This window comes from Silene latifolia, chromosome 2 (assembly GCF_048544455.1).
Source record: "Silene latifolia isolate original U9 population chromosome 2, ASM4854445v1, whole genome shotgun sequence".
Taxonomy (NCBI): Eukaryota; Viridiplantae; Streptophyta; class Magnoliopsida; order Caryophyllales; family Caryophyllaceae; genus Silene; species Silene latifolia.
The window spans coordinates 68,635,115-68,662,746 of NC_133527.1; the positions used below are offsets into that span (position 1 = coordinate 68,635,115).

General features: G+C 34.9%; 1 protein-coding gene across 1 annotated transcript; it reads left to right on the forward strand.

Annotated features, from left to right (window-relative positions):
- The first annotated feature begins 18,526 nt into the window (after positions 1 to 18,526).
- On the forward strand, positions 18,527 to 20,119 carry LOC141640925 (protein FAR1-RELATED SEQUENCE 5-like). Its single transcript, XM_074449603.1, has 3 exons — positions 18,527 to 19,092; positions 19,165 to 19,705; positions 20,084 to 20,119. Exons 1-3 carry the CDS (start codon positions 18,527 to 18,529, stop codon positions 20,117 to 20,119), a joined length of 1,143 nt encoding a protein of 380 aa, XP_074305704.1.
- Positions 20,120 to 27,632: the final 7,513 nt, after the last annotated feature.

Genomic DNA, 27,632 nt, shown 5'->3' on the forward strand with positions numbered 1-27,632 from the left:
TTTGGGGATGTTGACACGTGTTAGAGACAAGGCTTGGTTGGTCATATTCTTTATGGAGATTTTCATTAATTGTTAAAAAGGTAACTAGGTGTTTTTCTTTTAATTGTGTTTATGCCAATTGACGTGATTAACATGATTTAATGATTGATTTGTATAATTGGTACATGTTAGATTGTTTATTATCATGATTAATTGTGTTTCGTATGTTTTTATATGTTTTTAATGTTCTATTTGCATATAACTTTGGTCGATACGCTTTTCTTGGCGTTTTTGTGTGCGGCTAGGGTTCACGAATGAAACCCTAGTGGGGGCTTGGTTTGAGGCAAAGAGTACACCTAGGGTTATGGCTATAACTGGTATAACCTTGAGATTATGACTCAAAGTTATAGCTCGAACTAGTACAACCCTGAGTTGCGATTAAGGTTATACCTGAAGCTAGTACAACCTTGAGATTATGGCTCAAAGTTATAGCCGAAGCTAGTACAACCTTGAGTTGCATGCTAAGGTTATGGTTGAGGTTAGTATAACCTCAATATTTATGCGTTGGAGTTATAGTCGAAGTTAGTATAACTTCACATCCAGAGTACATGCTATGACTACGGTTACTATAACCTTGGCTGTATCTACTTGCCTTAATTGTTGTATTGTATTCAAGGTGTTATATCTGTGTTGTTCGTTTTGTTATGGGTTACTCTTGTTCATATGTTGGAAGGACAATCAGTTAAACTGTCCTTCTAGGTTGAGTCGTGATATTATTCCTTCATGAGTTGGACAGTGAGTTAAACTGTTCTTCTGAGTTGAGTCGTGATGTAGTTCACGCATGTTGTGTGCAATCAGTTAAACTGTGCATGTGCTCATTGGCTAGTCGAATAGATGATGGTAATATCAATTAAATACTATCGAAATGAATTAGTGCCACCCTTCGGGGGTTTATTTGGTCTATGTTCGGGATTGGGCAGATTCGTTAGTTAAACATTCTGGTCCCCCTGTATTGCTCGGTGTACAGTTAATGCACCACGAGGTCTGGCCAGGTCTTAGGCATATAGGCAGTGGTTATACTCTATACATAGTACCGTGGAGTATCAGTTAAATAGTTCACTACCGATGGATCGTCAGTTAAACGTTCTGTCTACTAGAGTCGTCAGTTAAAGGCTCTAGCGGTGTTCGTTCTATTCGCTATGCTTTGTTGCTTGTAATGTGCCTTATGTTTCTATGGATGATGTGTTACTTTGGTTGTAAGTGTCATGGTTTACTGGTCGCATATGGTTTAGGTTTGCATTATGACTTTGGTCTGAGGTTGGTAGAGTTATGATATGTTCTGTTAAGTCAACAACAACAATCCTCAACTTCCAAGTACATCATCTGAACCGCAGTCTAGATCTGCCAGGTTACTCATCGCAAAAAGTACCTACGCAGCCAGTGGGAGACCGCAGCCTTGCCACCTAAGCCCCGCTCATCGCAACAAGCGCACCCAGATCATTAATGTGCACATCCCCCTTGTGACGGGAGCCACAAGGGGCGAACATGGGGGTGAAGACCATCTCTCGACAATGGCTCCACAATCAATACCAATATTGCCAAGTCACCATATTACTAACCCAATAAGAATTCATACAATATCGCATCACTTGTAAACAAACGTACAAAAGACTGAGTTGGGAAACCCTACCTTTTAGCAATACTCTGATCACAAGCACTCAATTATGACCCTCCACAAATCCATCACCTACATAACATAATTATGTCTAATTACATCATGCTCAATCAATTAACCATACACATAGCCTAGACTCATCATGACTTAGTAGTAATCTCGACTTAAAGACCAAACTCGACTTTTCTTGACTTTCCACCACAGGATAGACTCAATATAAAATGCATAACTAATTCTAGAAAAATCCAATTGATCCAAGATCAATTGGGTTGGAACCCCATGACTCTTAGATCCAACTCTTATTGAAAGTAATTTTCCCAAATTCCAAACTTGTCATGGGTTTTCAGACCGATTTTCTAAAGCTAACAGAATCCGACGTACAAAAAGTGATCATAAAATGGGATTAAACCATTATTTATGGGAAATTCCAAATTCTATTGTCATCTAGACTCTTCAAATATGATTCAAGACAAAGGCCTCGTACTCAATCGAAATCTAAGTTAAGGTTTCAAACCATTTTCCACAACACAATCAGATTCGTAGACTTTTCGGCAATAGGTGCATAAATAAATCACCTCGGACAAACCGTATGGAAGCTTGCTATAAAATTTGACAGGCATAAACTAGGCTTGGAATAAACATGAGTCTCTTAACAAACCTTTTGAAAATAAAGACGTTAAGACAGCAAAAACAATCAAACAAGACAACCCAACAAATTTGTAAATTGCTGTAACAATCCTAATCATACAAACCCTAATCATGTTAATCTAATCAACGATAATTATGCACGACTCTCTAACATAACCATATGATAATTTGAGACATTAAAAGATGATAATCATAATTAGAAAGTAAAGGTTTACTCACAGTTAGAATATGTTAGATTAGAAGCTAGAAGAATTTCCCCCAAATCGATTTGATGATGAACAAAGCCAAACTCATAGATGATTAGGATATGGGAGAGTGTGAGAAGATGTTTAGAAACTGACTTTGGATTTAAAATGACGTTTATAAGAATGTTTAAGGCATAATTATATTATAAGACACGATTAAAACAATTAAGAAAACCTTCAAACCTCAACTGTTCTACTCGGTCAATTGCACTCGGTCGAGTGACATCCACACGACCGAGTATCAACCAACTACTCGACCAAGTACTTCAACTAAAACTATGGTGTATTACAATAACAAATTCCCGCTAACAAAATGAAAAACAAATCAGTAAAGTAGAAGATATTGAAGATGAGTAACCATCTTGCTTGTACTGATGATCTGTCGATGGCATCACAGTGAAGTAATGGGATTAAGGAATAGTACCGCTGAGAGTAAGAGAAAAGCTCGGTCCGGGTCTTCGGCTTGGCCCGTTAAATGAACCGCCCTAATTTCAATAAACACAAAAAATTCCCCCAAAATAAGTACAAACTACAAGGTAGCAGACAAGGCAAATCGATTTAATCATCAACAATCCCAAGTAATCAGTCATCATCTTTAATTGATTCCAATTAATTTTAATTTCAATAAACCCAATCGATTTTTTGGGGGTTTATTATGGGTGAACCCAGAAATTAATTACGAGAGAAATTAGATTTGCTTTTGGAGGTTTATAAATAAATCCAAATTGATTGGAAAAGGGGTCATTGTTATGGATTCTTTGTGTTAGGTTGCAAACCCATGTCCCACATCGGTAGAATAAAGGTGGAAGATCATCTTTATAAGTATTTACTAAATATAATAGTACAAGGCCTTTTGGGAAGGAGCCCAAGAGTAAATCCGTGAGGGCTTGGCCCAAAGGGGACAAAATCGTACTACTACGGACAGTGGGCACCGATGCAGCAGAGGTCCAACACGAGGTATTTACGCTTCCGCACAACAAGTGGGATCATAGCCCAAGGTTTGAGTTGGGCTAGACACGAGGATGTATCAGGACTATGACTTGAAGGTGGTTGTATACTGTAAGGCGTGGAAATTTTATAGGTCGAGGGAGAGGTAATATATTCGCGAGAAGCGACATTGGTCTCACGGTGGTGAGACAGCAGGCCGTCCAAAATAAGATCGTCAGCGACCCGGCCGAGAAGTGTGCTATGGCTTAATGGAGGCAACGAAAGCGGTTCATGGTAAGTCCGAAGATGGTTCGGTCTGACGCGCTGAGGTAGTGGATTCGAACCCATTCCAGGGTATATTGGATACATAGGAGATTGGTACACAAATATAGCACAAGCCTTGTAAGACATATGTGTTAGAGTATGTCTCCTCAACAATGGTGCGATCACATTATTGAAACTCATGATAAGAATACGTAAGGGATGATTCATTTATATATATATATGTCAACTGATCAACATTAATCAGTAATGATTGGCTGACTAGAGTTTGACATTACTGTCGTTTGACGGTAATGATCAGTTGATCCCTTAAGGTCACACCTAAAGGACGCTTCCCTCAATTGTAAATTTAATCGATTGTATGACGATACAGATTGATTAAATCCTTAAATTGAACAAATTGATATATAAGAGAGAATATTATATCTTATTGTAATATGATTAAATAAGATTCAATTTAGTAATTAATATGTTACATTACTAAAATTGATTAATGTTTATGAGACATTTGTGATAAAAGTAATTAGTTAATCATAATTGCAAAATATTGTAGATTATATTAACTAGACTTAATGTGACCCATTTTATATACATGTAATTGTGAGTTACTTGTTGAATTGTTAATTGTAATTTTTTTATATATAATGATATTTAATTAGTTAAATATGCATTTATATTACTAATGACATGTTACATGTCACATGTCACAACATATTACAAATGACAAATGACAAAAATAAAATGGAGTATGGTTTAAGTGGCTAAAACAGGTTTATGTAGGGGTTAGTGGGTGATTATTTTATGCTAATTGGAACATAATGATGACGTTATTGCATGAATGATACCTACACCTATTCTAACTTTTCTTGTGAAGAACAAAAGGCAAAATTGGGAAGATAAAATTTGACTACCCTATGTGCCAAAAACTGGTTGCCCCCTCTATACTAACAAGAGAATTGTTCTCATTTTGGAAGATTATTCTTAAGCTTTAAAACCTCTTCTTCTCTCTACATATTATGCATAATATTTGTTCTATATTTCTAATATTCCACTAGATTACTATTGTAGTAATAACTCTAATATTAGATTTATATTTAAGGTCACTACTCTTATTATCTAGTTAATAATATTTGTAGTATTGAGGGATAGTCTTGGTGCAACTAAGAGGAGGCATTCTTCTTTGGATGCTTGAAGTTTTGGAGGATCATCCAAATATCTTATTTAGCTCAAGATCTAGATTTGGAAGGAGTTCAAATATAGTGCCCATAATTCCGTCACAAAAGTATGTAAGAAAATCGTTTTCTCCTTATTTTTGATTAAAACATCTTCCATGCAACTAGATCCCGAGTATATAAATTATGGGTAATTTATAAAATTATTAAATAAGTTTAATAGGGGTATATGAACCTAACAATATGGTGTGTCATTTAAGGGGAGGTATAAAGACTTAGTGATGATGATATCTAGAAGTTGGGGTTGCAGAGTGTGGGGAGTTCTCTGTGGAGGTCAAGGTCCAAGTCCAGATGATGATCCTTTGTTTAAGGGGAGGATTTTTAGGTTGCAAACCCATATCCCACGTCGGTAAAATAAAGATGGAAGATCATCTTTATAAGTATCTACTAAATATAATTGCACGAGGCCTTTTGGAAAGGAGCCCAAGAGTAAATCCGTGAGGACTTGGCCCAAAGCTGACAATATCGTATTATTATGGATAGTGGACACTGATGCAGTAGAGGTCAAACATGAGGTATTCCCGCTTCCACACAACACTTTGTATAAAAACACCAAATCGATGAGTAAACCCAATTGTTTTGTATAATAACACCTTGGAATGTTGGTGTTAATGGAGAATGATGAAGTGGTAAAGAAGAAGGTGGAGTGATAACTTTGACCTATTGTTTTACCTACTTTAACAATTTAAAAATGACTATAGTGCATTACGAGAAATAGGGGTCAATGTTATTGATTATTCTGGTTAAAGTATGGTATGGATTAATATGGGAAGAGGAGGCATAGTTTGGATTATTACCCTAAAATAACTCTTATTTAAATTGAAAACTTTAAGATTAAAGTTGAAATTATGAGTTTGAAAGCAACATAGTTTTATATCCAAAAGTTCTAACTTGAAAGCTCACAACTTTAAGTTGAAAACTTGAGAAATTTGAAGACTTTTAATTCTTTGTTGTTGATTAAGGCTTTTAAATCACTGATTATCAGTAGTTTTAGCTACAAGCTCAATGTTTTGTTTTAATAATTCATGAATTTGAGATGAATATTTGGGAGGGTTTGTGTGCATATTGTCATTGCCATTTTGGGTTGCACTAGAGGTCGTCGCTGATTGATAGAGATATGAATTTGTCCTTGCATCAGTGGCTTACTAGTTCATGGAGGATGTAGTACTGTAGAAGGAGGGAGGTGATACTTTAGATGTTTGATAAATTTGATGAAGTGAATAAATTTTGGGTTGTCTCTAATTGAGCTCGTCTTAGCATACGATAGGTCTTTATAGAATAATTTGCATGTGCAACAGGAGCCAATGGCCAGAGCAATACCACTTCTGAGATGAGCCTAGGCCGGTCTAGTCATGGCCTCTATCAAGAAGGCCATGGCCTAGAATCTCTGAGCCATGGCCAGGCCACAGCAAGCCACAACAACAATGAACAGGCGACAACTCCTATCAGTCCAGTTTTGCCAAGCCAAAGGTACCAGTTCAGAGCCAAACACTAGCTGCCACCATGGCCAGCTGAGGGACCTTTGAACTAAGTCCAGACCACACCCAAGTCAGGGCCAAGGTTCAGTCCAAAAAATAATTCTAAAGGCTAGTCATATGTTACTGAATGAACATTAAAAGCATAAAGCATACTTTTCTCTTTTGGTGAGGCAATTGTGAGGCTGCTTTTAAGGGACCATTGCCTCAGTTTCCTCTTAAATGCAAGGCAAAAAAACCTCAAAAAAGCCTTAACTTTGGAAGCAGTGTAGCTAACCTCCAAGCTCAACAGTAACCTGCACACAACAAGCCAAGGACAGACTGCCTTTTGCCTCAGTTTCAGTCTGTTTTACCCATTGCTCTTATTTTTACTAGTTTACCTCTTATTTTCAGTTTGTAAAATATTATCTTGTTAGGATCCTAGACCTTCATTAGACATTTCTAATGTTACCTTAAATTACTTGTTAATTTTATTAGGTGGTCTTTAATTAACATGCATCCAAGTGAAATTTGAATATATATGTGAAAGGTAAGAAATTTTCTCACATTGTTGATAAGGCAATAAAAGGGCACCACTAAGAGACTCATTCTCTTTATGATTCTTGAGCTTAAATAGAAACCGGATGATCTTCCTAAAACCGAGTATTCAAAATAGAATACCTCCTTAAGATGGCACTCAAGATTAGCACAAAAATACTATAATTACTAACTAGATAATTATAGTAATATACCCTTAATAATAATATGTATTACTACTCTAATAATAATATATGAATACTATCATATTTTTATGTGAATTCTAGTGAGATAGCATGTGAAAAATATATGTCACAAGTGAGTAAAAATTGAGCCACAATGGCTCTCTTTTATAGCCCAAAAATCGACACCCCCTATGCCTTGGTGGGTGGTTTTTTTTTTTTTTTGCTTATTTTATTCACATACTTATAGGTAGTGTATAGAGTAGATATGATGATTAGGTCTTGTCAAATCAAGAAATGGTTATGTTTTTAGCATCTTCCAAGCATTAAAACCCAAAAGCCTAATGGAGTCCCTAATACTCCTCATAACCGGTTATGTGGGGTTTACGGGTCCATTTTGGTTTTCGAAATTTGTCCCGCAAATGCTTATTAATCTCGTGTTTAATTATCTTACATAATTAAATATTAATTTGATCATATAACAATTATGTGACAAATTAATAAACGATATACACTCAACTTGTTGAGTGATATTTTATCATCATCGCAATGTATAATGGGTACTATAATGCCCAATTTAATTAATTTACAACTCCTTGCAAATATAATTAACTTATAACCTCTACCTTAAAAAAATATAAAATCTCATTTTTAATCATGAGTTCTAAATGGTTATGTGGGGTTTACGGGTCCATTTTGGTTTTCGAAATTTGTCCCGCAAATGCTTATTAGTCTCGTGTTTAATTATCTTACATAATTAAATATTAATTTGATCATATAACAATTATGTGACAAATTAATAAACGATATACACTCAACTTGTTGAGTGATATTTTATCATCATCGCAATGTATAATGGGTACTATAATGCCCAATTTAATTAATTTACAACTCCTTGCTAATATAATTAACTTATAACCTCTACCTTAAAAAAATATAAAATCTCATTTTTAATCATGAGTTCCAAACTCATATTAAATAATTAACTCATATAACTAAATATATATATATATATATATATATATATATATATATATATATATATATATATATATATATATATATATATATATATATATATATATATATATATATATATATATATATATATATATTCAATCTCTATATAGAGGTCGGATCCGGTGAGGCCGTTAATTATGGCGAGGCGGCCGGCCTCACCAAATTCCTTCATTAAACTTGGGGCGGACTGAATGTGGACTGATCTTAAACGGGCTCATTCAATGTGGGCTGTTAATTCATCTTTTCCTAATTTGTCAGTTCATCTTTTCTAAACAGCTAAACAAATTTTCTTCATCAACGATTAATATGTGATTGTAGCGATTGTTCATAGATTCCAAACTCAAACTCCATAAACTAATCAACGATTCATCAATTGCAGCGATTGTTCATTCCAATTGATGAATTCTGTGAGGGTTGTGAAGCGATTAATATCGTGATTCCAATTGCAGCGATTTGCCGATCAACAAGCTACAGCAATAATATCGTGATTTCAGCAATTTCAGAAGACTTTATTCGATTAATTTAAAGGTAATTTCATCAAAATAACATACAACAACGTGATTTCAGCAATTTCAGAAGAAGATTTCGAATAATTTCGAGGTAATTTCATAATTTTGATCAAAATTGAGCTCGATTAATTTGTGTTTCAGTTTTAGTTTGTAAAATATTGTGATTGTAGTGGAATCGAAGGCTCGATTTTGTGTAATATGAGGAAACTGTGGCGGGAATAGGTGATTAATTATCATGTGGGTATTTGGTTGATTACTTGATTGTGCGAATTTTAGTGGGTAATCGAACAAACAACAACAGCTTTACAAACGTCAACTTATTATATAAAATTTGGCGCAAAAATGTAATCTGTTTGATCTGGTCCTTTATATGTAAGCATTGGTTTATCTCTGATTCTCTTAAACGGAAACAGTTTAGCTGAATTTGGTACTTTAAGCTTATATTATGCAGTTTAGGTGACATGGTTTTAATGAGATTTTGCTGGTGTCTGAGCAAGTGAGCAGCGATTAATCTTTGGTGTAGAGGAAGTAAGGGAGGTGCTCCATGACCATGATGGTGTTATTGGAGTGGGGAATTTACGAATACAATTGTCCCGACTATGGGGATTGAGGCTTTGAAATACATTAGTTATCCTGCTCAGGTATTGGTTTCGGTCTCTTTTAAGTCTGTTGCCATTTCTGTGTCAGCTTGCTTACAATTTTGCAAAATGATTTAATGGAGAATAAGTTATGCTTTGCGTATAGCTCAACAGATGTTTAGTTTTGCCTTTTAAGGAGCTGGTTCATGGTTGTGTTTATGATGTATGGTCTAGAGGGTCATTAGTGTGATCACAGTGCGAAGGCTGCTATGTCTTAGCTGGTATGCTCTCAAATGTTAATTAGGATTGTAGCCTTGCTCATGTTAGCTACGTACTTCGTCAGTGAGGTTGTGTATTATATTTAATCAGTTGCCAAATTATTGGTCTTTCTAAGACACTGGTTTTCTGTAGGTCCGTCTGGTTAGTGGAATTACTTTCCAAGCGAACTTTTGGCTTTTCTGATGGAGGAATACACATCAATGTTTTGGCTTTTGCTCAAGGTGCCTCATTCCATGGACTGAGTTTGGTATGCGCTCTTCTAGTTTTATTGTTGAGCTTAAACTTCTACTATATAAATGTCATGTCGATGTTATTGAAAGTCCTTTTGAAATTGCATCTTAAATAGCTTCTGTATTACTCATATTCTTATGTAAGGCACACCTATTTTATAAGTGAAAATAATTTCATTTTCTTCGTATAAAATAGTGTCCAACTGTCCTGTTGTGTGGGAAGAATTCTTCTGGCAACATGCTTTACATAGCCAAATTAAAGTTCCAGAATGATATTAGATAGCTTTATGTTTTTTTGCCTCCTAGTATTGAATTGGAAAAAGAGACCGGAATATAAAGCAAAAGCAAATTGCTGAAATAACGTAGGCTAACTTTGTATTTTGTTTTTTTTGTCTCTCCTGTTTGTAGGTGGATTATACCTTATGGAAATACACCGTATACTTCAGCCAGGGGGGTTTTGGGTTCTATCCGGATCTCCTGTTAACTATGAGCACCGTTGGCGAGGGTGGAATACTACCATTGAGGAACAAAGATCGGATTATGAGAAACTTCAAAAGTTGCTAACCTCTATGTGCTTCAAGTTATTTGACAAAAAGGACGATATTGCTGTATGGAGGAAAGAATCCGACAACGAGTGCTACAACAAGAAGCTTGCTAGCCCTGACGCTTATCCCCCCAAGTGCGATGACAGCATCGAGCCTGATGCAGCTTGGTACACCCCTCTTCCGACAATGTTTTGTGAATCTTAGACCTTGTTTTGGGAAATTAGAAGGTAATATTGTGAAACTTGGTCATAAATTGCTTGAAATCACCTATTTTGCTCTTGTTCTTATTTTGTGAATCCTAGAGCCTGTTTTGTGAATCTTAGACCTTGTTTTGTGAAATTAGAAGGTAATATTGTGAAACTTGGTCATAAATTGGTTGAAATCACCTATTTTGCTCTTGTTCATATTTTGTGAATCCCAGAGCCTGTTTTGTGAATCTTAGACCTTGTTTTGTGAAATTAGAAGGTAATATTGTGAAACTTGGTCATAAATTGGTTGAAATCACCTATTTTGCTCTTGTTCTTATTTTGTGAATCCTAGAGCCTGTTTTGTGAATCTTAGACCATGTTTTGTGAAATTAGAAGGTAATATTGTGAAATTTGGTCATAAATTGGTTGAAATCACCTATTTTGCTCTTGTTCATATTTTGTGAATCCTAGAGCCTGTTTTGTGAATCTTAGACCTTGTTTTATGAAATTAGAAGGTAATATTGTGAAACTTGGTCATAAATTGGTTGAAATCACCTATTTTGCTCTTGTTTTTATTTTGTGAATCCTAGAGCCTGTTTTGTGAATCTTAGACCTTGTTTTGTGAATCTTAGAGTTTATATTGTGAAACTAAAAGGTAATATTGTGAAACGTGGTCATAAATGGTTGAAATTATCTATTTTGCTCTTGTTCTTATTTTGTGAAGCTTAGACCTTGTTTTGTGAATCCTACGGCTTGTTTTGTGAAATTAGAAGGTAATATTGTGAAACTTGGTCATAAATTGGTTGAAATCAGCTATTTTGCTCTTGTTCTTATTTTGTGAATCCTAGAGCCTGTTTTGTGAATCTTAGACCCTGTTTTGTGAAATTAGAAGGTAATATTGTGAAACTTGGTTATAAATTGGTTGAAATCACCTATTTTGCTCTTGTTCATATTTTGTGAATCCTAGAGCCTGTTTTGTGAATCTTAGACCTTGTTTTGTGAAATTAGAAGGTAATATTGTGAAACTTGGTCATAAATTGGTTGAAATCACCTATTTTGCTCTTTTTCTTATTTTATGAATTCTAGAGCCGGTTTTGTGAATCTTAGACTTTGTTTTATGAATCTTAGAGCTTATATTGTGAAACTAAAAGGTAAAATTGTGAAACGTGGTCATAAATGGTTGAAATTATTTATTTTGCTCTTATTCTTATTTTGTGAAATCTAGACCTTGTTTTGTGAATCTTAGAGCTTATATTGTGAAACTAAAAGACAATATTGTGAAACGTGGTCATAAATGGTTGAAATTATCTATTTTGCTCTTGTTCTTATTTTGTGAAGCCTAGACCTTGTTTTGTGAATCCTACGGCTTGTTTTGTGAAATTAGAAGGTAATATTGTGAAACTTGGTCATAATTGGTTGAAATCACCTATTTTTCTCTTGTTCTTATTTTGTGAATCCTAGAGCCTGTTTTGTGAATCTTAGAGCTTATATTGTGAAACTAAAAGGTAATATTGTGAAACGTGGTCATAAATGGTTGAAATTATCTATTTTGCTCTTGTTCTTATTTGGTGAATCTCAGACCTTATTTTGTGAATCTCAAACCTTATTTTGTGAATCTCAGACATTGTTTTATGAAACATGGTTATCATAAGTGGTTAAAATCACCTTTTTTGCTCTTTTCCTTATTTGGTGAATCTCAGACCTTATTTTGTGAAACTCATACCTTATTTAGTGAATCTTAGGGCTTGTTTTCTGAAACTTGATCATCATAAGTGGTTAAAATTACGTATTTTGCTCTTTTCTTTGTACTATACTAGTACAAAGCAAAATAACAAAGTGACAACTATTTCTTTTGAGCGTAGCAGTTAACCAAAAAATGGAAAGTTTCAAGGTAAGGACTAGAGCACACCTCGAGAATCAATTTCTTCAGTCGTTCCTATAATGGCAGGGGGAGCAGAGATAAGGGAACAACTCACATGATGAAAACTAGTGGAATGATTTAATTATTTTAAAACCAATTAGCTCAAATGGCAGAGCGTTGTGCAATGCACAAGGTGTGGGTTCGACTCCCATGTTGGTTATTGATCCATCTCTTGTTACTTCAAAGCCTAATTGGTATTTCTCTAGTGGACTTTTGGGTTTTGGCCTTTTTTGTCATGTCCAATTGCACCCAATTTAGATAATTTCTAACATTGACTTTATAAAGGACTCAAAATTGTAATCCTGTGCTCCCTTAGTGGCTCTGCACGACATTTTGGCTTATGCACGCCGTTTGTGGACATCTAAGTTTGAGCTTCTTCTACTCATCCTCAATTTTGCACATCTGAGTACGGATTTGGCTAACTCATCCTCAATGTTATTGTATTTAAGTTTAATACACTAGATTCTTAAATTAACTAGGCTATATGAGATTCGAACTCATACCTTTGTGCAAGATTTGCACATTGCTCTCCCATTTGAGCTAATAGCCGTTAAGATATACGAGTACATAACAAAGATTAAATAAGGGGAACCTTAAGCTAATAGCCTTTAGATATGCAACAATGAAAAGTCTTTGCCAAACATAACATCCTAGTTTAAGGAGTTTCTTACAAGAATGATGAAAACACCGCCACTTTTATAGTATGCAAGAAGTTAAGTGTCCATGATAGCAAAACATTTCTAGTAGAGACACTATGTAATCTGGTAAATGGCAGAAAGTGTCCAATTTTGCAGAGCTGGTAATAAAATGGCTTCCAAGACTTGACCGTATACACAGTGGAGTAGAGATAGTATGTATTCTAAACCAGTTTGGTAGGAAGAAGCTGAAAATGGTGAAATGACAATAATTGGAGAGTAGTATCTAAAAATGAGACACGTATAAAAGTATAAAGACTCAAGTTGAGTAGATTTCACTTATTCACTACAAGTATCCATTAAAACTAAGATGATATCATGACGTACAAATCAAGCAAATGCTTCTGAAAATCACCAGGAACCACAAAATCATAAAACTAACTAAAGAATGCAATGTCAGGCCAACAATCTCTCATAATGATAAAATTAACAGCAACCTGACCTTCACCGGCTAAAGTTGACAAAAAAAAATGACAAGTTGCATTAACTATCAAAAAAACTGACAAATTGGAAATTACTTTGATCATACGTGGATCCTTTGAGAATTCAGGGCAAGAGTCCATGTGTTTCTTCAATCAAGATCCAAATACTCAAAGACCAAATATAATCGCTTCTCACTGTGCACAACGTCCTACAACCTGACATTTCAATTTCACAAAACAACAATGAAGTCGAGAAACGCAATAATTAGGAAATAAAATGAAATGAAATGAGAGGGACTCGGTAGCGGTACCCAACAATGTTGCCATGCTGCATTTCCTTGAGAAGAGACATTTCGCGGATGGCGGTACTAGGAACACCCTTATCTTCCTGCTCTAATCGAATTTTCTTAAGAGCGATGGTCTCATTGGTGACCTTGTCACGGGCCTTATATACCACGCCGTAAGTTCCCTCACCGATGATCTCCACTTTTTCATACTACGCCACCACAAAATACACAGTTTCAGCATAATATACCGTAATAGCTGAATACGCAAATAGAAGTAAAAATGATGGAGGAGGTGAATTAACCTGCTCCATTTGAGTCCACTGATGCTGCTATACCTGCAAAAATTGGTCGTCAATTAACACAGAAATCAGCGATTAATTAAAATTAGTTAGCTAAATTATGAATAGCATCAATTTAATCAGAGAATCGAAGAGATGAAGTGGATTGAAGGAAAATGAAGCAATCAAACATATCTGACAAAGAATCATACATACAGCCGATAAATAAACAAGAAAAAGCAAGGAAAATGTAGAAAAGTAAAAGAGATAAACCAGAGATAATACATAAACAAAATAATAGTTGTGTAAGATGAACAAATTCAATAGTAAAACCTAGAAAACTGGAAATTACTAACAATAATAAAATCTGAATAATAAAAGCTTATTATTCGATGAGAATTGAATGGATCTAGTTTTAAAACAGGTTCCTGTCAAAAAATACAAAAAGTGGAACTTGACTATAGCCATTGATTGTTCTAATGCCATCTGGTATGCAGATTTTGCATTTTGGATTGATATGAAAACAATTTTATACTAAATCAAAGATAAATGAGCAATGTTATGGACGGTTTCACATAATCAGTACAAAGTTCACAAAACTAGCTCCAAGATTCACAACATTAGCTCCAACATTCACAATATTAGCTCCAACATTCACATATTAATGTAATAAACATCAGAAACAAAGCTACAATAACGGAATTAACCTCTGAAATGACTAACAAATCAAGTAGATTAACCTAGAAGACAGTAAATTGATTCAACACAAACTAATTGATATAACACAAACTAATAAACTCTTTTCGGCAACAGTCGATTGAACACTCAAGCAACAACACGTTTAAAAAGACGAAATAGCTACTGAAATTTCATCAAATCTCTGAATATGAAACACGTTCTAAAGAACGACAAGGTAATCACACTCAAGCGTCCAGAAACTCACAAAAATAGAGTCGAAACAACTAAAATTAACTATGAAACGGCAACAGCAAAAGTCAGAGTAAGAGGTATATGTTCACAAACCTAGGCATTATGATAAGCATTTCATAATGAGTGTTTCGTCAAAAACCTAGGTTACATAAAATCGATCATAACTAACCGTGAACAATAACACTGAAACTTAAACTGCGGGCGTAATCGAGCAGAATAGAAACGCAAAGAAATCGATGAAGTCAAGTGAACGAAAATAGTAAAACAAGAGCAAAACTCAGTAATTAAACTAATTAAATAAGATTCTAACCAAAATTTAATAGATTAAGCAACAAAAAATCGAAATCTAGTAAAGAAAAGGAAAGAAACATACGAGAAGCGAAGAAATCGATCAAAACCAGCATAAACATTAGCGAGAATCACTAACTAAATGAGTTGATAGAAGATTGAACAAATTAAATAAGTTGATCGAAGTTTGATTGAAGCGGAATGAAATCGAATGAAAATTAGGGGATCAAAATTACCTAGATCCGAAAAGAAATTAGGATGATGATGACGATCAAGATCTGAGTGGTAAAATGGAGATCGAAATGCGAGTGAACGGCGAAGACGAGCTGAAGAACACGAGTTGAAGAAGGAGAGTAAAGAGAGAGATGCGACTGTGCGAGTGAAGGATGTCGAGTAAATGAGTGAAATGGAAAGGACGAAATGTGTGTTTGATGGGGGTTTTGTTTGGGGACACGTAGCATCATCTAGTACATCTGTATTTTTTTTAATCTGACGGTTAAGAAGGTGTCCAGCCGCCTCACCCTAAGAAGGGTGCCTCACATGATTCAATCTCTCTCTCTCTCTCTCTCTATATATATATATATATATATATATATATATATATATATATATATATATATATATATATATATATATATATATAGGAATGGGATCATATAGGAATGGGATCATGTGAGTATTACTTATATATTTGAGGATTGAGGATTAATACTATGATAGGTATTTAGAGTGGAAACAAGCAAGGACAAATTTGTAATTTAACGCGTGCCTATATAAACTGCTTTTCCCAACCAAAATCGTTATTTCCTCCTTTTTCTTGTTCTCCCTTCAACTTCTCTCTCTACTGTAGCTTCTTCTTCCATTGTTGAGCTGGAAAACCCTAGAATTTAGGCGTGATCTCGGTTTTTCTTTTTCATTCTTCACAATTATCGTATTACTCCAATTAGTTCGTTTGCTCAGGTACGTAATTGGCGTTTTTCGTCCCTAAGTTTCGAATTCGTTGTCATCTGACTCTGTTTGTTTTTCTTTCATTTCTATAATTTGAATTTAATCTTGCTTTAGTTGTTATTTTCAATTTAATTTTGTGTTTCCTAAAATTCGGTACGTTTTTGTTTAATTTCCAGATTTTGCTGCTCATTCTTCACAATTATCATATTATTCAAATTAGTTCGTTTGTTCAGGTACGTAATTGCCGTTTTTCGTCCCTATGTTTCGAATTCGTTGTCATCTTACTCTGTTTGTTCTTCTTTCGTTTCTATGCTTTGAATTTCATCTTGCTTTATTTGTTATTTTCATTTTACTTTTGTGTTACCTAAAATTCGGTACGTTTTTGTTTGTTTTCCAGGGTTTCCTGCTCAAATCTCTGCGTATTCAATCATCATTGCGATGTCTGGTATGTTATTATTCTTAATTTTGCACTTTCAGGGTATTCTAAATCTCTGCATATTCTCTCCTAATTTTGTACTTTCAGCTTTGAATCACATGTTCTTTATACTTTTTGTAAATATTCTCTATTACTAGTCGTCTTTATTTCTGTTCGTATAATTTTTGTACCTATAAATATTTTCTGTAAATTTACGTTCTTATTTTGTACCTTACAGCAAGTGTGTTTTTGTTTTGCTCAATAAGTGATATTGTTTTCGACAGCTGGTGATATTGTTTATGTTGATATGTACCATTGTATATTCACCTTTGTGATATTTTTTTTCAATTTCATGTGTGATATTGTTCCAGAATACGTGATATTGTTTTCCTGGATATGTGATATTGTTCAGCCACTTGTGTCATATTGTTCCTGCAAAATTCCTTTGTGATATTGTTTTCCATCTTCATGTGTGATATTTTTCCCAAATAACGTGATATTGTTTTCCTGGATATGTGATATTGTTCAGCCACTTGTGTGATATTGATTTCGTCCATATCTTTAAGACTTTTTCTTGTTATTTTACATTTTACTTTTCTTGCCAGATCCTACAAGTAATGTAACTTCTTCTTCCTGTAATGATATTCATGTCTCTGCCATTACCTCTAAAGATAGTAATGATATTGTTGAGTCTTCAATTACTTCTACTGTTCTCATTGAACGACCTAATGCATCTAGCTCGACTCCACATGTTGAACAACACTCTGTTCCTTCTCGTGTGCATCAACTACTTTTGGACTCCACACCTGGTGGTAGTGAATTGTGGACAAGGAATGTTGCAGCTGAGTTTAAACCTCATATTGGCCAGTTGTTTGGGACGTTGGAAGAAGCTATTAGTTTTTATGATGTGTATGCAGAAGCATGTGGTTTTGAACCTAGGAATTCTTCCCAAAAAAGGTTTGTTTCTGGTGATGTGAAGTATAAATTTGTTGTTTGCAACCGTGAAGGTTTTAGAGATCGTAAGAGGAAGGCTACTGTTTTAGATAGTGGAAAGGAGCAGGCAACTCCCAGGCCTTTTAATATTAGGAACACTAAATTAACTAGGATTGGTTGTACTGCTATGATTGAGTTTCGCTATAATGGGGATGGTTATGTTGTTTTTCAGTTTCGTGAGTGGCATAATCACCGTCTTTGTTCACTTAGAAATCAACAGTTTCAGAAAAAACACAGGCATCTCCATCTTTACCATAAAAAGACAATTATTGATCATTCAAGGGTTAATCAAGGCCCAACAAGGGCATTTAGAAATGTCAAGGAATATGTAGATGGCTATGAGAATGTTGGAGATCAACTGGTTGATTTTAAGAATTTTGGAAGGGATATCAAATGTTTCATAGGAGACCGGGATGCTCAACTATTAGTTAACTATTTTGAGGATAAACGTGGTACCACTGAAGGTTTTTACTTTGCTTATGAGGTTGATTCTGGGAAATGTTTGGTTTGTGTGTTTTGGTGTGATGCAGAGTCTCGTAGAAACTATGCCTTGTTTGGTGATTACATCACTTACGATCCAACTTACAGTACGAATAAGTATTGTATGCTTTTCACTCCTTTTACTGGTGTAGACCACCACAAAAGGTCAGTTACTTTTGCTTCTGCCTTGCTATTTCATGAGAATGAAGATTCGTTCACGTGGGTCTTTCAAAAGTTCCTTGATGCTATGGGACAATGAGAGCCACACCGTATAATAACCGATCGGTGTCTTTGGAATAAAGCTGGGTTTGCGTGCTGTCTTCAAACATGCTAGGCGTAGATATTGCATGTGGCATATCATGCAAAAGCTTACTGATAAGGTTGGGCCTGCAATATCCAAAGAGACTGATTTTGTCAGCCATTTGAATGCTATTGTTTGGGATGCTGAGTTAGAACCTCTTGAATTTGAAGAAAAGTGGCGTCAGTTGGTCAATGAGCATAATCTTGAAGGTAATTCCTGGTTGTCAACCATGTTTAGAAATAGGAGAAAATGGATCCCAGCTTATTTTCGTGATGTTCCTATGGGTTGTCTATTACGAACAACTCAACGTTCTGAGAGTCAGAATAATTTTTTCAAGCGTTTTGAAAATGCACATGATACACTTGTTGAATTCTTGATGCGGTTTCAAAGCGCCATTGATGTGCAGCGCCATACTCAAAAACAACTTGATAGAGACGATGATTGTACTCTTCCACAATTAGCATCTTCTCTTAAGTTGGAAGCTCATGCTTCCAAGGTTTATACAAATTCTGCTTTTGCAGATTTTCAAGTAGAAGCTTCTGCTTCTATTTGTTCCCTTAGTGTTGGTGGCTTCACACCACCTGCAAATGGTATAGAGTTAATTGGTATTGCTGATGCCAGAACGTAGAAGACCTACCAAGTTGTCTACAATTCTCTAACCAATGATGCTGAATGTTCTTGCAAGTTGTTCAACAGGAAGGGTATTATTTGTAGACACATTATCTGGGTTTACTCTGGAAAACAAGTACACACTTTGCCCGATAAATACATTCTTATGCGGTGGACCAAGAATGCACACAAGATCCCTCTTTATGGTCCACATGGTGAGTTAATTGAGGATTTTGATGCCACTGATTTAAGAAAGATGAAAATGTGCAAGTTATGGTCAGAGTTCTACGCGACCATCAGTGTGCTCAAGAATGTGTCTACGAAGGACATCAATGATCTTGTTGACACACTTAAACAATTTAGGGTGAAACTCAATCCCCAATCAGAGTCAATGACCAAAGAGCAGGAGTTGGAGATGCTTCTTGGGTGCAGTTCCTCAACTGAGGTGAGGATTCTACCACCTTGTCAGGCAAAGAACAAGGGTAGCGGGAAGAGAATGATCTCCAAAAAGCAACAATGCATAGCTAAAGCGGAGAAGCCTAAAAGGCTTTGCCGTAATTGCAAACAAATGGCTCACCATGATAAACGTAACCGTCCTAATGCTTTTGTACCTGATGCTGACAATAAGGTATGTTCACCATGAAAAGTCTGTATGAAAATTTTTATATATGTTGTATGGTGACGAGTCCGAAACAATATCACATGTTATTTTAAATAATATCACATCTTATACTAAACAGTATCACTATTTGACGATAACAGAATGTGATATTATTTGAGGATAACAGAATGTGTCAACGTATCTGTATCAACTTTCTTTTCTATTTTTCTGGTAATTTTAGAAATAATATCACACTTTATACTACACAGTATCACTGTTTGAGGATAACAGAATGTTATATTGTTTGTAATTGTTCCGAGATCGAAACAATATCACACTTCATTTGAAATAATATCACTCCTTATATAAAATAATATCATTGTTTCACCTTTTTGTATTTTTTAGGGCGGTTCAGATGAGGATGATGCTGATGATGGTTGATCGGTTGAAGGAGTTTTTGTTGATGACGCTCATTAATTATAGCAGCAGCAAATAGACGACATACTTTATGACTAGTATATTAATATACACCACAACCTTCATTAAAGTATAGATTATACTTTATTTTATATAGAAAATACTCGTACTCGGAGAATATTTGATTATTTTATTTGTCTCAGTTGTCTTGTTTTTGTATTTTGTGATACTGAGAAACAATATCACACCTTATATTTATATATTTCACATCTTACTCTAAACAGTATCACTACATCAGAACTGCTATATATGCCTTTTGCTTTAAGATTTTCACATCTTGTGTTTTGTGTGTTGTCAAAATACAGCAGTTCAAGTTTATTTTTAAACAATATCACAGACATCAAATCAAAATATGGCAGTTCATTATATACTTCTGCAGATTTCTAACACAATATCAACATGTGTACACAACAATATCACAACATTCTAAAAACAATATCAACGTAAGATTTAAAATTTCATATTCATAGTGTGATATTGTTTAGTAATCTGTGTGATATTGTTTATCAAACTGTGTGATACTGAGAAGCAATATCAAGCTGTGTACACAACCATATCACAACATTCTAAAAACAATATCAACGTGAGATTTAAAAATCCATATCCATAGTGATATTTTTAAGTAACCAGTGTGGTATTGTTTAGCAAACTGTGTGATATTGAGAAGCAATATCACATCAATTATTACACAATATCACACCAAACGTGAAATAATATCACACTTTAGCAAGAGTTATATGAGATCCAAAATAGCGATCACTACTTTACCATTATAAAAAGTTACCATTAAATTCCTTCTTGTACTAACATTACATACCATTTAGTTTAATTACAACTTTGTTCTAACAAATATAGTAGTCCTAATTCCTTCCTCTACCTCTACCGCGGTTCTTAGGATTTGCAACGGTCTTAATCCTACCACGTTTGTATGTTATTGCGGGCTCGTTCCTACGATCGTCACCATCTTTTCCGGAATCAGCTTCTCTGTAAAGCAAATCAATACTAACAGTCAGTTATTATTTCTGGACACCTTTGTACTAATTACTTTCTACCTTTTTGTATATAAACTTATTAATGCTTTGGTTTTTACCTTTTCCTAGGAGATTGCCGAAGAATTGGCAATTCTGTGTTAATAATCGGTTTCTTAGTACAATCCTCCTTTGCTGTTTTCGGAACATCTTCTTTATTTGTCTCCTCCACAACAACATCAGCGTTCTCTTTTGTTTGACCTTCTGCCATTGGTGCTTTCTCTTTCTGCTTCCCTTTCACCTTTTCGTTGTTCTTCCTCGTTTGCTTCAATATCTTCCAGATTTCATCCTTCCCATCTAAAAATTCTTTTACTTTTTCGATCAAAGGTGTTCTGTTCTCATTTATGTCAGCTAAAAGCAATGCTGCTGCCATTTCTAGCCAGTAGTATCACCTATACACTTTTTGGTTCAGGTCGACTTCAAACATTACACCCTCATATCGAATCATGTGCATCATTAAGAAGTTTCCAGACTCAGTATTGTTCATCTTTGTCTTTTGCCAGGGGAAGTTGATGTTGACAACATCGAACGTTATTATATCATCTGCTCTTTCCACATTCTTCTTTGCTAAGTAGTCACTCATGTGCTCCGCCTAAAATATTAAGCTTAACCATTAGTGATCATTTTACAAACATTGAAATTCATTATTTCAATGTTGATAAACGAAAATAATTTAAAGAACAATCAATTAATCATACCACCAAATCTGCAACTTTGTGTATTTGTGTTTGCTCCCAGTCGGCGTACTCTGTGTTGTCCAGCACTTCCACTGTTTCGCTTTTGAAATTTATACAAATACAGAAATAATGTTCTTTCCATACCATTGGAATAAAAATCAGATCTGCTTCCAGGTTACAGGGAACTGTGTTTTTCTAATGAATTCGTCCCATTCTTCGAACATCTTTTCTTTAATCAATTCCCTGTCTCCAGTTCCTTCGGTTTTTATTTCCTGTTTTGAATATATATGTTAAAAGTCCTATTTTTGTTTTAAAGAGTTGTTATATTTAATCAAACTAAATGGACAGCTTACCACGTGTCGAATCCCAAAAAACATTAAACTTGTTTCACATTTTTATGTGTGCTCAATCTGGTTCAAAATTAGGGACCAACATTCAATCACATTGCTACTGACGTGCTCATTTGGAAGCAACGACAATATATCGTTTCTGACAAGATATTGATCATTACTGAATTTGGCAACCATCTCACTGCTCCAAACATTAACACAAACCAAATTAAAATATTGCAAACAATATCACACTTCTCTAAAAACAATATCACACCCCTTAGGAAACAGTATCTGATGTATCACTTTTATATATACTTTTATAACTCCCTTTATACCATTTTACATACCGTTTCGTGCCTATTATATCATTTATATGCCTTATTTCAATGAATTGTCGATACTGCCGCTATTTTGTGTTTTGATGCAGAAATGACTCGTTATGAGTATGATCAAGCTAAGATTAGCATGGCGGAGACGGCATAGTAGAATACACGAAGCATGGCACGAGAAACGAGGAAGCACGAAGGCTAGAAGAGAAAGAAGAGAAGAAATAGTCTGTGAAGCAAGATCATCCTCGGTCGAGTCACCTCTGGCTCGATCGAGCATCTGTCCTCGATCGAGTCACCTCTGGCTCGATCGAGGAACCTCTCTGGCAGATTTATTTTCGGACTTTCCTAAAACGATTATCTTTTGTTATAAATTAGAAACTCGTGTTTTATTCTTAGACTACGCTTTATTTTACATTCATACTGCTGGATACTCTCTTAGAACCTTAATCTTTCCTTGTGACGGTATTAATCTTTCCTCATTAATTAATCATTCATCTTTCTATGTAAATTGATTATTGTTTCATGCTTTCAATTATGTTTTCAATCTTAATCATTGTTTGTGTTGTTATCATTATGTGTAGCTAATTCCCTCATCTAGGATGAAGGGGATCTAGGTTAATTAAAAGGGAAAGTTGATTAATTGCTATTGATATCGCTTAAGTTGTTGTTTGATTATTGTACTTCTTCTAGTTAATTAACTTGAGGCCTGAGTTATTAATTAGTGTAGCGAATTGATCCTATCGCCGACCGAGTTAGAATTAATATAGGCTGCGATAATCAAATAGATTGTATCTAATTATTGCGACCGCATGTTAGAATCGATCTAAAGGGCATAATTGAGTCGACCGATCTTATGACCTTAAACAGCTTGATAGATTTAGCAATTGATTAATAATCCCCAAATAATTGACCTAGTGAACTGGAAGTCCTAGACCTTTAATATTATTGTTAAAACCTCAATTTAGTTACTTGCAATTAGTTTATTAGATCAAAACAAAACAAACCCCAAGAATTCGGTTACTTTTAGACAGCTTAAATACTTAAAGACTTAGCTTTTACCGCCTCCCTGTGGATTTGATACCTGTCTTACTGCTAGCTATTCTTGTTAGTCCTGAGATAGATTTACTTTGGTTTGGTGATACGACATTAGCCACATCAAATTTGGCGTCGTTGCCGGGGACGGCAACAACTGTTTAGTTTGTTTGTGTTTATTTTGTCTTTTTGTCTCAGGGAACCCAGTTCCTTGAGACCGTTCTCACACTTTTCTTGTTAGTTCCGTTTATGCCCAGGTCTAATAGGTCCGAGATTATTCCTTTTGATCCTGAACCAGAAAAGACTTTTCGCTACAGACGGAAATTTAATCAAGAAGTGGGTCAAGTAGAAGACTTGAGTATACTTGACGTCGAAACGGCGAGCTCAACAGTGACAGCCGATCGGTCCTACGAAGAGGAAAAGGACGAAATTCCTATTCCTGAAATTCCAGTCACGACTGATATTCCCGAAACTACCATCATGCCTACTCTAGCCAGTCACTCTGAGCCGACCTTAGCTTCTATCCCACAAGGATTTAAGCTGCCCACAACTACCAATGGAACTTTTTGTTTGAAATCTATATCTCATTACTTAACATATTCTTATATGTTTCAAATTTATTTAGTCATAAAATAAATTCTAGATCTTATGCATGCAAACTAAAAAGCTAAGAGAAGAAATCATGTTCCTTACTATGATAATTTCGGTCATCATATGGGCACCAACAAGATCTTCTTCTTATTAGTTCTTGAGCTTTCCATTAATGGATGAACATTCATGACTTCAAATTAGAAGCCCTCCAATTAGTAGCACCCAAAACTATCCCTCAATCCCACAAACTAATATGTACTAGATATTTGTAATATGGTTTACCTTAAAATTAATTACTAATGCTCATATACTACTACTAGTATTATTAGTATTTGATTTGTACAAATTAGATTCATCAAACTTGATTTTATGATGAACAAGAGAGAGAATGTAGTTTTTATGAAAAACATGAGAGAATGATGAAAAATGAGGAAAAATCCTCTCTAATTTCCTTCCCAAAACCGGTGGCCATGTATGGTCTTATGACCATTTTTTATTTTCTTTTTGTCTTCAGAAGACAAATGTGTAAGGCTTTGTCCATAGTCATGTCACTATCAAGTGTCATGGACAAATGAATAAGACAAATGGAAAAAGACAAAACTTCCAAGCATGCCCACCCAATTTCGGTTTCCTTGTGTAATATGGAGTCCATTTTATTTTTGTCAATTGTACAATTGTATGTCATGTGACATGTGACATGTCTTATGTCATGTTTTAATTTAAAATGCATATTTAACAAATTAAATATCATTTACAAATTAAATAAATCATATTTAACAAAATGACTAGTAATATAAAATTACTTTCTCATAAAATGGTCATTTAATTACTAGTTAGTATAATTCACATTATCTTGTAATTATAACTAACTTATAATTCTCATCTCGCGTGTTTCGCAAACACCGATTAATTTTAGTAATATAACTTCTTAAATTACTAAATAAAATCTTATTTAATCACATTATAATAAGATGTCATTTTCTCTCTATGATAATAATTTGTTCAATTTTAAGGAATTAATTAATCTGTATCGGCATACAATTAATTAACCTTTTCAATTAAGGGAATCGTCCTTTAGGTGTGACCTTAAGGGATCAACTGATCACCACCGTCGCACGACAGTAATGTCAAACTCTAGCCAGCCAATCATTACCGATATGTGTGGACCAGTTGACTATATATGTAATGTTCATCCCTTCCGTATTCTTGTAATGAGATTTAAATAATGATATTTAAATCATGTGATCGCACTATTGTTGAGGACACATTTCCCAACAATCTCCCACTTGTCCTCGACAAGTGTGCGTCACCAATTCTCTTGTCCTATTACTATCTCCCACTCAATGCAAGGTGTCTTTCGGGTCGTACTTGCAAGTGATCATATCGAGAGTGGTTTCCTCGATCTGGAGAATAACTGATTGACCGGATTTATCTATCATAGATACCTTCCGAGCGTGGCCACGCATTTCCAGTTCATTACTCCTCGAGTGGCCCTGGGATATTGTTTTAACCCTGACAAGGGGGTGGACAATTCCTTTCGCACTTATTCCCTTCGACTAGCCACAGCCATCATAACCCAAAATATGCCCATTTGACCCCATTTACGAAGGTCGTAGTAACACAAATCAAAGTTAATCTGAAACTGTGCCATCGTAGGCGAACAGTCTTTAGTCAAAAGAATCGACTCATTAGAATACTATAGTAGCTCTCGCCACGACCAGGCTTTATAAATTTGCCAGAACTCTATAAGCGGTCACTGCCCGACAAAGTGTTCCTAATAGTCTGCCTATGTGATCGACTAGTCATTTCACATGACTCTATGGCACTTGAACTTGCCATCAATCGCATCACACTCTAGTCACTTCGAGACGTCACCTCATACAAGTGACTATGGGCGAATACCATGTTAATCCGGGTTCACTTTAACGGGGTTCAATGTTGTCTCTACAACCCGTTTCGATGTAACAAAGTATAATAAAAGAGTTTTAAAGTAAAACTCGAACGACAAATGCGATTATCACATATGAATAGTCAATGCCTGATTATTATTTCATATTCTATAATCTAATTTGATCTTGAATGTAGTTGTTCATCTCAATTTAATTGAAATGACATGACTCATCATGTTAAGCCTATGAGAAGGCTTTGCTTAGTAGGTTTTATCAACTTCTTGTACCTTACTCAACCTCACTACATACTCGTTTTCCTTTGTAATGTATACATTTTCATTACAAAACTTTCTGAGTACGTGCCGAGATCCAATCAAGACATAGGCCCTCTAGCCTAAGAATAGCTCCCACTGTTTTTACAGTGTGCGGGACTCATCCTTTTTGCACATCTCATGATTGCAAGTGTACTCAATTTCCGTTGTAAATATCTCTCATTCCTCTTTATTGCCTAGAACAATTCTAGCAAATCTATTTCTTAAATAACATAGCCACAATGGTATCTTTACCATCCTAATGTGTTTTGATTATGGTTTTGTCGGAAACCATGCGTAATCTCAATTGTCAATTGTCACTTGTGTAACACCCTTACACAAAATTGCATCATAAACACTTTGCTTTACTTCCTTAATGCTTCTGCAAGCACTTAAGGGTAATGTTTATGGTTTACTTGGTAAAGATTACATAAATTCGATTTTGAAAACAATTCATCATACTCAAAGTATATGAAGTGTTATACATCATATCCTATTTAATTGATTCGGCAGCGGAAGCAAAAGGAATTAATCAAATATGTTCAATTTGATTGAACTAGTCATGAATCTTATCCACATAAGACTTCTTATTAGACGCTAATATCATGTAGATTTATCTTCATAAATCCGGATATTATAGATGTATTATATTACTCCAAAAGTCTTAAATCATTTCCAATGATCAATATGTTATCCACATATAAGATTATTTAAAATTTCCGTAACTCCCACTAAACTTCATGTATAAACACAACTTCTCGACTTATCGAGAAAAGTTTTATAACATGATCAAAACATTGATTCCAACTCATTGATGTCCTACTTAAGATTCTCTCTTAAGTTTCGCATTATCTTAGGATTGCAAGAATCTACAAAACTCAAGACATGTATTGAATACATTCCTTCCATTGAAGAAGTGAGTTTTAGATTCACTCGCTATGTATTTCATAATAATGAAACACAATCCCTAAGAAGATCCAAATAGACTTAAGCATTTCAACCAGCGCAAAACTCTTTGCCGCCAATCCTGCCTTGAAATCTCTCTTTATTAGTGCAAAACTCTTTGTCACTAATCAAGCCTTTAATTTCGGATTTTCATGGCTCTAAGCCTTGTATTGAGTTGTGACTTATATACTCTTATGTAAGTCATATATTCATTACTTTCCAGAAGTAACTTGAATCAAACAATTTCTTTGTAAGTTATAAGCTCTTTACTTTCTTAAAAGTAGCATGAATTCATCAGCTTTAACAAGTGACGAATTTAACCTCCTAGGTTTTAAAGAAACAA